Source organism: Condylura cristata, unplaced genomic scaffold (genome assembly GCF_000260355.1).
Source record: "Condylura cristata isolate star-nosed mole 26May11 unplaced genomic scaffold, ConCri1.0 scaffold00024, whole genome shotgun sequence".
In the NCBI taxonomy this organism is placed as follows: domain Eukaryota; kingdom Metazoa; phylum Chordata; class Mammalia; order Eulipotyphla; family Talpidae; genus Condylura; species Condylura cristata.
Window position 1 is genome coordinate 24,939,399 of NW_004567125.1, and position 12,725 is coordinate 24,952,123.

General features: G+C 51.1%; 1 protein-coding gene across 2 annotated transcripts; it reads right to left on the reverse strand.

Annotated features, from left to right (window-relative positions):
• Positions 1 to 3,708: 3,708 nt before the first annotated feature.
• Positions 3,709 to 8,924, reverse strand: RGS16 (regulator of G-protein signaling 16). 2 transcript variants are annotated; one of them, XM_012728872.1, is made up of 5 exons: positions 8,759 to 8,924; positions 7,739 to 7,849; positions 6,885 to 6,946; positions 6,438 to 6,604; positions 3,709 to 5,400 (listed from the first exon to the last, which is right to left on the reverse strand). In XM_012728872.1, exons 1-5 carry the CDS (start codon positions 8,800 to 8,802, stop codon positions 5,194 to 5,196), a joined length of 591 nt encoding a protein of 196 aa, XP_012584326.1. In that variant the 5' UTR covers positions 8,803 to 8,924; the 3' UTR covers positions 3,709 to 5,193. The 2 variants fall into 2 exon arrangements, with proteins under 2 accessions (XP_012584326.1, XP_004688600.1); XM_004688543.2 differs by having other exon boundaries at positions 6,885 to 6,949.
• Between the last annotated feature and the right edge of the window lie 3,801 nt (positions 8,925 to 12,725).

Here is a 12,725-nt window from a genome sequence, read left to right on the forward strand (position 1 = left end):
CATCTCTGGCCTGTACCCCAGTTCTGTATAAATAAATAAATCTTTAAAAAAAAGTTTAAAAATATGTAAAAAAAATAAAATAAAGAGGTCAGCTGCAATGCTATGCAATAGCACAACCAAAATAAGAACCTCTGTCCTACCAATGAAGAAGTGGGAGCCACGAACTCTGTGTAGTGTCTGGGAAGGTGACATTTTTGCTAGATCTTGAGGAAGATGTTCCCTTCCTCATCCTCTGACCACCAAGTTAGAAAATAAAAAAATGGAAGAGAGCATTCCAAGAAGAGAGAACAGCATGCACAGGAACCCAAAAGAGGGCTGGGAAAGAAACTGCGAGTGAAGCCACCCAGGAAGGACATGTGTAAATCAAGACAGGGACCTGGGGCAGAACAGAGCAGCTTTGTCCGGGCTTTCTCTCTGACTGCAAAAAGAGCTAGGCTTTCTCTGACCACGGTGAGCTCAGCTCTGTGCTCTATGGACAAAGAGGGGCTCCTTTGAGCTGCAGCGGGAGTTGGGTGGGGGGAACAGGACAGGTTGGAAGGGATTTATCAGCCTGACTGGAGAGGAGCTGGGGTGGAGAGGCTGAACTCTGCCTATTCTCGAGATTGGACTTGATAGAGAAATGGCTTGATGGAGTCAAGGGACAGAGGAGCTGCGTAATGGGTGATGGGCTACTCTACGGAGGGTCCGGGAAACAGGCGGCAGTAAATACGTGAGGGGGCTGATGGTGACCTTGGTTTTAGATTTGCTCCCTAGGAGGTCTGTGGGCATCCTGGGAAAGAAGCCTGCAAGTTGGAATCTAAACCTTTCTCCTGCCAGGTTTAAAATTAATGACTAACTCAAGAGCTAGTTGCTGGACACTTGGCGTGCCAGGCCCTGCGGGTAGAAGACTGGAGAAGAGGACACACCCAACCTCAGGCACTTGCTGGATGATAAGAGGGAGGTGAAGGGGTGAGGAGTGAAGATTGGGGGTGAGGTTGAACAAGTGGAGTGAAGGGTGGAGGAATGGTGGTGAGGTTAGAGGGAGAATTTAATCTAAGGGCTGTCACTGGGTGAGCTTCAGCATGGGACTGGAAGGAGAGGCATCTGTAGTCAGACTCAGAGACTCAGGGAAGTCTCCCCAGAAAGACCTTTGAGTCAGCTTTAATATTTGCATCCATATGTGATAAGGAGGCAGCAACAATGAGTGAAGGGGGCACTGCAGGGTGGGTGATCCAGAATGCAAAACAAGGAAGCTTGAAAAAGTGGGGGGCATCTGGGAACTGTAGAAGAATTATTTTCAGGGGTCAGAAGAGGGAGTCTCTAGGAGAAGACCTGAAAGCTACCTGCTCAGGTAGTACTTAGCCTTGCTGGCCAAATGTGCTCTAGAGCTGAAGGCAGAGCCCTGAGACCAAAGATATCGCGCTGCTACCTGTGGTGCCACCAGGGAGTCACGTCAATGCTCAGAGAGTCAGTACGCTGTGCTCCCAGTACCCAGGAGGTGCAGAGGGCGAAAGGAGTTGCTCCTTGTCCCCATGTGTGTCCACCACCCCGGGGCAAGGCCATGCTGTTTGTGACAGGGCTGGGCTGGAGCAAGCTGCCAGCATCTACCCAGCTCACTGGGTATTCCTCACCCCCGTTTCTCTCTATCACTCACAGTGTATCACTCATAGTCACACCTTTTCCTACCGGCACCCACCTCATCCAGAAAATGCAAAAGTCCTCACCCACGTTCAATAAGGCTACTTGCAGTTGGTAGTAGTTTTGCTGCTTTTGGTTTTCACCCAGGCACAAGGGACGCACTTCATTGCAAGTGGGTGCAAAAAGTCAAAAAGATGGGCACAAAGTCATGAGAAAAGGTCAGAGCCATCACCTGCCCACCTCCCTGGAACTGGACTCGCCCTCACCCACACATCCCTCTGCCAGTCCTCGCACACTGAAGGCCCCACAGTATCGCTGGGTTCAGATTGCCTCTCTGTTGCTCTCAAGCTGGCTGCCCTGGGCCTGGGCCCCTTGACACACCACATCCCCATCTGTAACTCAGGGTAGTTGTACTCCTTGCAGAACTGTGGGAAGAACCAGCAACCTCAGAGTACATCCTTGTTTTCCTTCCCGGGTCCTTACACTCAAAGTCTGTCCTGGTGACACCTGCAGAATTGTCTCTGTAGACCTGGGCTTTGAGTGTGATTCCTTCAGGTCTCCTCCCTGTAGTAGATCACTCAGATGTGGTCACTTCACTTAATAGGGGAGACAGAAAAGTCAATGGAAGATCTGTATATAAATAGGTCATTCAACAGAGAATTATTAATTTTTTTAAAGATTTATTTTTTTTTTTTATTTCTGCATACGGAACTGGGGCACAGGCCAGAGGATCAGAGGCGGCGAGAGGCTTCTCCAGAGACAGAGTGGAGAGCAGAACAGGCAGATCTATGAAGGAGCAGCGGGCAGGTCAGGAGAGGTCTGCCACGCCATGTGGTCACCTCCGGGGCAGGCGGGAATCGAACTCATGCGGAAGTGGCCTTAGTTTCTTAGTGCTGTGCTTTAACCCGCTGCGCCACCAGGGAGGGCCGAGAATTATTAATTTTTAATAGTGGTAATCAGGGGAAACAATGAAAATTAGCGGTGGAGAAAGGAGAACAACGTGATAGAACTGGAGGGGATATGCTTAGTGAAATAAGTCAGGTGGAGAAAGACAAACACCATGTGATTTCACTCCTATGTGGGACATAACAAGTGGAAGAACAAAACAAACTGTGATGTCAGTAAGAACAAAAGAGCAGTTACCAGAGGGAAGGGGCAGGGTGGATCTGATAAAAGGAGACAACTGTATAATAATGGGGAGAAGCTAGATTTTTAGTGGAGAACGTTGCGTAATATATACTAATAGTGAGTCATAAGGCTGCACACCTTAAGTCTACATGTTCATTTAATAAGTAGCATGAGCCCTAAGAGGAAACATCAGCACAGATGAAAAATAATTTCAATATATTTTCGATACATAAAATAATTTCAATAGATTTTTAAATGTATTCATTTCAGCACAAAGCCTATTTAAAAGAGAAAAAAAAAAGTAGGCAATTAGAGGAGACAGGAATTTTAATCCTGGCAAACCATCTCAAATTCTTCCCAAATCAGCTTCAACCCTTAGCCCATGGTGTGGAAATGCCCTTGTCAAATGCCATCTCATAGTTCATTTCAGAGATTTCTATGAAAGTACTGAAGAATGCTAATTTTGGAAATTTATATGCAATTCTAAAATACTAGTGTAAACTGAAAGCAGGTAAAAATGAAACGCCATGGCAGTTTCCACAAACCAATGACACAGGTTTCCTGACCATCCTGTTGGGGACAGCCCCGTGCTGTCACAGACAGACTTGGGAATGGCTCCAGCTGCATCCAGTCAGTGGACAAAGGGTGTGTCCTCTCAAATGACATCAGCTGAGCCAGGTCAGTCGCCAACACAGCCCAGCTCTAGGTGGGGCTCTCATCGGCAAGAGGGGCTGACAGCCTGGGGGCCGCCATTAAAACCTCTCCCCTGCTCTTTGACTCTGCCAGTCCTGGGCAGATGTGAGTCTTGATGGGTGCCTGAGCGCATGCTCACCCCCTTGCCCCCGCCACCCTGTGGAATTTCCCGCCACCCCACTGCCTTCCCTACTCCCTTTCCCCTAACCACACGGTGCTTGGAGACAGGAGCTCATGTTTAGCTTTATTTTTATTGTATAAGAATATAACATGCTGAAACAGGAAGATGGGGGTTGAATACATTATTCTTATCTAGGAAACCAGCTCCAGTTGTCAACAATAAATAAATATTTTAATAGCAGTTCCCAACAGGTGTTAGAAATTCCCAGCCCCTGAAGAGGTAGAGTCTGGCCAAGAGAGGGCGACAGCCAAGCTGCCGACTCCCATTGTGACTGGCTAGGAGAGGCAAACTGAGATTACCACAATAAATAACAATAGCAACATCACAGCTACAGTAACCAAGATAATATGCTACAATTGTCACCAAGCTAACAATATGTTATACTTCAGTAATTTTCTCCTGGAGAAGCTCACAGTGCAGAGAGAACAGCGCTAATTTCCTGGGGCCTCAGAGGTGTCCCTGTTCACTGCCTGTCCAGCCTGGGCTCCTGCAGAAGTCCCATCTTGGAATGTTTGTTCAGTGGTAATCCTGAGGTGATTGGCAGGTTCTGCCCCCCAGTTCTGCTCTTCCCAGCTCCTGTCCAAGGCAACTCTTGGTTCCTGTACCATCTGTCTACACACTAGGATAAGTACGTCTCACACCCCAGAAAAGAAACATGAGGCTCCCCTTCCATCCCAGGGTGTCTTTCCCCCCATTTTCATCCCCACAAAAAATACTGGCTTAATTTAAACAGAACTGCCATGTGGATATGTGTTAGTTATGATCCTTTCGCCTCTGGTTCTACATGTTGGTTCATTGCCAGTGTGAGAACTGAATACCTGCTCACTAACTTTCTCCTCCAGATCCCACATTCAAGGGCAGTACAGAGCTAAGCCCTGCTCACAGGTAGACCCTACTGCAAATACAAGATCGGTGACCACCTGCAAGAGGTCACCATGAACACCAAGGCTAATGTCACCCAAGCAGGATGGCCTCTTTTGGGGACTCTCTGCTGACTTAGAAAGGGACTCGAAGGTCAGTTTTTGAGGTATAAATCTAATAGGAGGAAAACATTCCACTCTTTCTTGTCCTTGACAGGACTGTGAGGCTGGACAAAGGAATGTTGGCAGCTCAGAGGCAGGTGATCGGGACAGAGCAAGATGATTCTACAACCAGGGGCCCCTTCTAGGCAAGGCAAGCCTGGGACTTAGGGAAATGGGATGCCACCCACTGTTCAACAGGCACCCAGCTGAGCCAACTGCCTTCCCTCAGGCCCAGGTTTCCCTTCCTGCACTTTTTCAATCTGCCCCAGAAGCATCCCCTTCAAAATGACAAGCGTTCATGAGAACTCTCAGGCAATCGTTGCTTTCCCACTGAGTCCTGACAAACTTCATCTTTGGCCTGCACCCCAAGGTCCTGAGTTCCTGCATGGAATGCAGCCCACAGTGTCTGGAGCAGCGGCTGTGGCCCCCAAACAGGTGGCCCAGGGACTTTTCCCACCCCCGTCCTCTCCCGCTTGCTTAGCAGACCCTGCCTCATACACAGGCGGCAGCCTGAACCTTTCTTCCAGGCTGGCTTCCTCACTGCCAGGAGGCTCAGGTGTGCGAGGGCTCAGCAGGGCTGCAGCTGGACGGACAGGCAGAGGCAGCCAGGTCCTGGTACGCAGGCGACTTCAGAAAGCGTGGGTAGGAGTCTTTCTCCATCAGTGTGCGTGTCTTTCCCTGAGCAACTTCAAAGCACGTGGCTGTGGCAGCCTGCAGGTTCACCCTGGTCAGCTCCCTGGTCTCATGGTCTATGTTCACCTGCGGGAAGGAAGGCAAGCACACTGCTGAGTGGGGCGGGTTAAGCAGTGGGCGAGATAAGGGGTCCACAGGCTTAGGGAAGCCTGACTGGTATCGGAGCGCTGGACCTGAATCAGGGACCTGGTATTCCCCGATTTGACCACTATCGGGCTCCACACAGCCCACTTCCTGCTCTGAGACTATGACAGATGCTCCCTGGACTCTGTTTTTGCTGTTTCCTGTGTTTGGATGTGCTCTTCCCCCTTAACGCCTTCACAGCTCTGTTCAGTTGTCCCTTACCAGACAGCCCAGCCCTGATTTCCTTTATGTAATGGAACTACCTCCTCCAATTCGCACCTCCGCCTGGTGCCAAGTGCCTCTCACGGCCTGCTTGGTTTTCATCTGAGCCCACAGCAGCAGCTGGCACATATTTATTTGTTGAATTGGCTATTGTCATCCCTCCCATTAGGGTAGAGACTTTTTGTTCACTGTTGTATCCCCGATGATGACAGTAACACCTTACAAGTAAATGGTGTTCGGCACATTTTCATAGAATAAATGTGCTCAGAAAATGCAAAAGGAAGGCATTACTATCATCTGTCCACAAGGTGGCGTCATGGTCCTTATGCAATGCAAAGGCCACACGTGGCTGGGAGCAGGTTGGAAATTTCACTGACCACAGACCTGTGGGCAGAGGCAGGTCAGCCAGGGGTCAGAGCCAAGTCATACAGGTCCTAAGATGACCTGTCTTTCCAGTTGTGTAAGGGGTTTGCACCTCTAAAACGGGCTTAGTTGACACATGTGGGTGTAAAAAGAAGCCAAAAATAACCCTACCAACCCACGGGCCCTTGGGTGTGTCTGAAGTCAGTGGTTAAGGACAGTGAGAGTCCTGGCTGTCCTCAGCTCTGGCCACAGAGATCCACTCACCATGGCCAAATAAAGTCACTTATACTTCTAAACCCAGTCCTCTACCTGCTGCCCCGGTGCCCTCCCCAACTCTCAGCCAGGAAGGAACCAGTGCGGTCTGGAGTATCCCTTGAACATGCTGGGGCTCTGACCTCTTTAGGGGCGTCACTGCGGACAAATTCCTCAAAGATCCTGTGAGCCCGGGAGGCTAGCTTGGTGGACGAGCGAATCTTCTTGAACTCCTCACAAGCCAGCCAGAACTCCAGGTTCTCCTCGCTGAACTCTGTCTTCAGGAAAGCATGGAAAGCAGCCACTCCAGCTGGGGGGAGGAGAGAGCCAGGTCAGACTGTGGGACAGTGAGGATAAAGGAAGTGAAGACAGCAATTGCAGCTAATGGCTCTATTTTTAGGATGTAATTTTCTTGAACAAGGACCTGCCTTTGTGCTCTGAATAGAGGCTGGCACACTAGAGGATGGTGATTATTACTATTACTACTATTATTTTGCCCACGCTTTCAGCATCCCTCAGGCTGGTTCCAAAGCATATGGGGACACATGTGCAATTCACCCCACAGGCAGACACAACAGGGTCCTACTCACTTTTACTGCTCAGCAGCAAGTCGAAAGACTCTCTCCACCCCAGCACATCTTCTGAGACGTTTCTGCTAAAAGCAAAAGAGCCAAGATTTTAATGTAAACAAACAAAAATATCAACAAATGCAGAGCACAAATTCTAGCCAGAACTCTGATGGGAGCTGTGGATGTGCATCAAGACTTGCTCGGCGATTATAGAAGCTGACTCCTCAAACTCATGGCTGGGTTGAGGGTGCAACAGTGGTGCTTTCTAGAGAACAATTCAGTTACCAGAAACCATAGCCAGAAAGGGATCCTTTGGGCCCTGAGTAAATATCTCTAAGGTGCCGCTTTGCTGTTCAAACTTGTTTCTATCCCCATCTCTAGGGGCTCTGTCTTGTACACTTACCCAAGGAAATATGGGTCTCTTGAACCGAAACTATGTCTACCCATCACCCCAGAGCCCAGCACTGAGCCTGCACTGCTCGTGCTCAGTATGTGAGTGACTTGAGCCATAGCACACACTAATGGAAATAGAGACATTGATTTAAGACTTTCAAATGGTCCTGGAGCCTGGCCTAGCCCTGCCCACATGTGCAGCACATCCGCAGACAGGAGAGTATGGTGAGTAGACATTCAGGCCCTGGGTGCCCTCTGCACTTAGAAGCCAGGACCACCACACTGCCTGCTCCCATACCCAGGAGCCAAGCAGCCACAGCAAACCAGCAAAACGCCTATTAGAATCCTGCAGGGGGGCCGGTGGGGATGGGGGGGAAGGCTGCGGGTGGCCAGCTCCATCCCAGCACGTCCTAACTGCTCCTCCTGCTTTCTTTCCTTTGCATGATCCTTTCCTAAACCCGCCCAGGGGTCCTGGGACTCACCCCTCTTTGCAGTGTTTACTGGTCCGCTCGAACTTGCCAGCACTCCCAGTATCACAGCCCAGGTCTGATTTGTGAAGAAAGATTCCCAGACGAGTCTTGAACTCTTTGGCTCTGAAAAACAAAGCAAAAGTATGTGAGGATTCTCCATTTGCTCAGTCAGGAAAGAGCACTTATGGGATTAGAAGAGCTCAAGGTGTGGGTACCATCCAAATTCAAACCTCAACAGTTCCTGGAAAGCTGGGGTAGCTCCTTGGACTTCTCTCATTTGTGAAATGAACCCACAAACAATGGAAGCAGTGTTTGAGCGAGGATTTCAAACCAAGTTTGAAAAACTTTCTGTCTTATACTGTCTGGATTTACAGCATTGCACACATGGACTTTTTTCTTTCTTAAGTCTCTCTGCTCTATTATTTGCCTGTGGATGAGCACCCGCACCCTCTAGGCTTGTCAGTGATATTTCTGGAAACGGATTTCTGCCTTCATCTTTGCTTTCTCCTTCCAAGCCACCAATTCCAGCAGGGATTACAGGTTGCTGAGCAGTGCCTGGGAAATGAGAGTATGCCTGCCCCTGGACCCCCAGAAAAACACCTGCCCGCCTTCCCGTGGAAGGGGGGGAGGTCATGCCCATGGACCTGGACAGCAGAATGAAAACCAAGTACTGAAGAACTCTGGGAACACTCAATTCTGCCTGGTGATGCCCATGTGGTCTTCCTGCAGCTGAATCGTCAGCGTCACCTAAGGTCTGCCATTTGGCAGAGGAGGAGCAGTGGAAATAAGCTGTGCTGGTGTTGCTCCCCTTTGCTTTTCTTTCTTCCTTCTCTTGGCCCAGACATTCTCTAAGACTCCAAGGAAAGCATCTGAGAAGGTGGACTCAGGCTCCCCTATGCCTCTCCACTCAAGTCAGTAGCGCCCCGTTCTCTGGTCTACCCAAGTCCTGTCCCTGTATTCCCTAAGGAATAGTAGGACTTGACTTCTTACATCAGGCAACTGGACAAGCTCCCGGGTACAAGCTCCTCTTACCTCTCCAGACAGGTGGTGGGGAAGCCGGTCAAGGTCCGGCACATCGCTGCTGGTGCAGGGCAGCACGTCGGATGTGGGACAGTGGTGGGCTCCAGGGGGCACAGAAGTTCGAAGCGCAGAGGAACGGCAGTTGCTGCACCCGTCTAAGCCCGATAGGTTGAGCACGGATTTGTAAACTGCACACGCGGAGTCGGGGAGACCGCGGCTTTTATTCCCTGCGAGGGGGCGGAGCGGCCTAGGGGCCACCGACCAATCAGAGAGCCGGGCTGCGCTCCGTAAAGACGGAGGCGGGGCCGGGAGCCGCGTCGGGCGGGGCTCCAGACGCGGGCTGCTCGGCCCCAGCTGTCCCAGTCCCTGCCGCTGGGGCACCCCCTTCCTCCTGGCGGGGCGCGGGCTTGGCGAATGGGGGCCGGCGAGAAGTCATTCTGAGGTGAGCAGCTCACACCCACTTTAGTAGGAAAACCCCGATAACCTTTAGTAAAGGCAGGAAACCAGCAGGGCGGTGGCAAGTTAATGGGAGGGTTAGTAGTGCGGGGGAGGATGTTGGTATAGGGAGGGGGGAATGGGGTGCACACGTGGCTCACGGCCTGAGCCTCTGGGGGACAGACAGGAGCACAGAGTGCAACCGTGATGATTATTCTGACTGCTACCCTTTAGCAACATCTCATCAGCAGCTCCATATTTTAGGAGAGGAAACAAGTCAGAAAGTGAGGGCCATTGCCCAAGGTCAGCATTGGGAAGAGCAGGCCTACCTGGCTGCTAAGCAGGCATCACCTGTGGTGCCCCTCTCCTCACCTTCCCCTGAAGGCATCACCCACCACCAGGGCCTCAGTTTCTTTTGCAGCTGCTAGTAAGAGCCTGCCTGTGAGGTTCCGAATATGGGTTCTAGGGTGAAATTTTCAAGTTTTAAATCATGTTTTATTTACTAATGGGAGACCTTCACCTGCCCGTGCCTCAGTTTCCTCCTCTCTAAGATGAGAACCATGCCACACGTAAATAAGCAAATTCTTCCTCTGATATCCCCAGGAACAGGAACTCAGCAGAGACTTGCTGGGAGAGTTCTCAGAACCCAGCGAGTGAGGGAAGCAGGGCAGGACCGAGAGCGAGTTGAATGTCCTGCTCTGGTCACACAGAGGGAAGCTAGTCCAGGGGATGCTCTGGAGGGGGGCCATGCCCCCCCACTAAAGCCACGGGGCCAGGCCAATATACCCTGTCGTGACCCCATCCAATGTGGTTACCCCAGAAGATGACCTCATTTCGAGCAGGGCAACACTCTCTCAAGCACAACTGCAGAAGAGACTGCTGTAAGCCTACAGCAGATAGCTGGCCACCAGGTCTGAGCCAGCTGGGACTGAGGTCCTCAGTCCTAAAGAGGGGGTGTGGCTGGTATGCCAAAGCACCCACAACTACACGTAAGGGACTTCAAACGGCGTCACGTTCAGATGGCTCGCAGTACTGTGAGCCTTCCTTAATAGGGACACGGGGAGGGCTCGGCAACAAGAAAAGACTGCGGTGTCATGCTTCATGGGACTGAGGTTTTTATTTCATGAGGGAAATCTAAAATTTGCTCCTCCTTAGCATGGCCTTGAAGGAAAGAGTCGAAGAATTAAAAACAAGAGAAGGAGGTTGTGGTGTCAGCAAGGCATGGGGCAGGTTCTCTACAGTCTGGGCAGACAGGGGAAAGAGTCCTGGAGTGGCGTTCTCAGGCTTTTAACGATCTTTCTACACCACCTGTAGGGAGGCCACCAGGAGCAGGGGGTGCAGGGAGGCCTGGGGCTGGGGGCTGGGAAGAATCTTCACTTTCTGGGCTCTCAGGTCTTGGCATCCTCTCGTGGCCTCTCCGCTGGTGTCTGCTGCACTCGGCTGCACGGCCCTCTACCTGCACCTGTCCCCTGCCCGCACCCGTCTTCTGCCGCCGCTCTTGTGTGCTCAGGATCTCAGTCTCTGGCTCATGTGCTTCCATTATGCACATGCACACCACACTCCAGGTGCCACCATCAATCGCGCATGTAAGACACAGGTGTCGGTCATTGATGCTGATGATGGTGGGAGGGCCATAAGAACCCCGTAGTTTTCATCTACCCTACAGAAGTTTACCCCCTGACTGAGCTCAGTGAGAAGGCCCCAAAAAACCAGCGGGGGAAGGAAAAGGAGAAGCCACAGTGGAGGACGAGAAGGGGAGGACTGCAAGCTAGGTAGGAGTGGAGACACCTCCTGTGTGAAGAGTTGAAATCTGTGCAACGTGCGGTCATTTGACCGAGCAGCCCCCCTTATTAAGCAGGACCTGCTGAAGATAACCCAATTAAATGGAGACAGAATGCACTCTGTGAGCCAGAGCGGCGCTCCCCCCAGCCCTCTGGGCTATTAGTGGGTAGTTAGAGGGGCACAGAGACAGGCATAGCAGCAGCTGAGATGCCAGCACCTCCTGCCTTGCCAGCCTCGGCTCTGTTCTTTCTCGCGAACCCTCTCTCAAAAGTTGGTGTGGGGCAGGGAGGCAGGCAGGGTTTGGAGGGGGTGTTGGATGCAACCAGGCTTTGGAAGGGTGTGTTTTGAATGCCTGTGTTTCTCGGCAAGGCCCTTTGTCCATATAGGGTGCAGTTCACCAGGCCCGTGTCAGCTCGTTCTGCTGGAGGAGTTTGTCAGCTCTCATGAGGTTGTTGTTTACCTGACGTTCCCCGCCCCTCAAAGCTTGTTTTTATTAGATAGCTGCCAGGTGGGTGGTATCTGGGGCCACTTTTCTTCATATGACAAAAATGAGTTTAGCTTACCCTCAGCTGCCCAGCGGTGGAATCAGCCCAACAGCCTGATAATAGCAAGGATTACACTGAGAGCCTCCTGAAATCACCCTGTCCTTTCTACACCCTATGACTGGGTCAGAGATGGTTTTCAATTTCCATTTTGCAAACAACAGCATAGCCGTGCTGGTGGTGCCCTGAGCTTAAGTCTGCTGGAACTGAAAACAGCTGAAACCTGCATCTAATCTCCAGTTCCTGAGCCAGCACTCTCGCCCACTCGACAAAGACAGCAGAGGAGACAAAGGGATTGATGTGCACAGTGGCAGACAAGCAAATCCCACAGCACAAAGCTGTCTGCCCAAGATGAAGAGCCCTCTCTGAGCACAGCCTGCCTCCCGTTGCCATGGTTACCTCTTCAGTTACCAGGCAGAAACTTTTTGAAGTTCGCAGTTTATCCCAAATTCTCTTCCCAGCAGGTAAGTTGTTTCAATTTCAGTAATGACTCCACAGTGGCAGTAAACCCCATAAGTTGAGCTCACCTGTGACTTGCACTGGCTTTGTCAACACCTGGCCTCATTCTTTATCCAGGGCACCCCCCTCAGCTATGAGGTGTGCAGGGGGTGCCTGGCTCATCTCGGGTTAGCAATCCTGGTGAAGTCTGGGTAGAATTAAACATCCCAGGACGTCTCAGCCACTATGCCCCCTACCCCCTGAGCTACCCTGGCTCCCAGAACACCCTTCCACTCCCGAGGAGGGAATCTCTGCTGAGAACTGTTAGGAGGAATGAAAACGGTCCTTCCACTTCTGACTTGGGCACAGACAAGGTCCACAGTAGTCTGGGTCATCCAAATTCAATATTAGAGTCTAGCTGGAGAGATAGCACTCATGTAGGGGGGAGGGAATGGTGAAGAGAATATGTGTCTGACTTTGCAACAGATGTTCATGCAAGGGAGGGAAGCCAGAGGTAGAGGATGGGCAGTATTTAAAAAAAAAAAAAAAGGGATTTGAGCTGTCACAGAAGCTGCCAGAACATGCTGGTATGTGCAGCACAGAGCGTGCTTCAAATTGGAGAAAGCTGGGAACAGCCTGTTGTAGTTCAGAGGACGACTGAGGTACAATGATTGGGACCCCTACATGTGGGCAGAGGCACCTGGATTGCAGGTGCACAGCTTAGGGTTAGCGCATCAAACAGCAGGGCAGTGTGTGTCCTAAAGAAGCTGGATGAAGTGGCG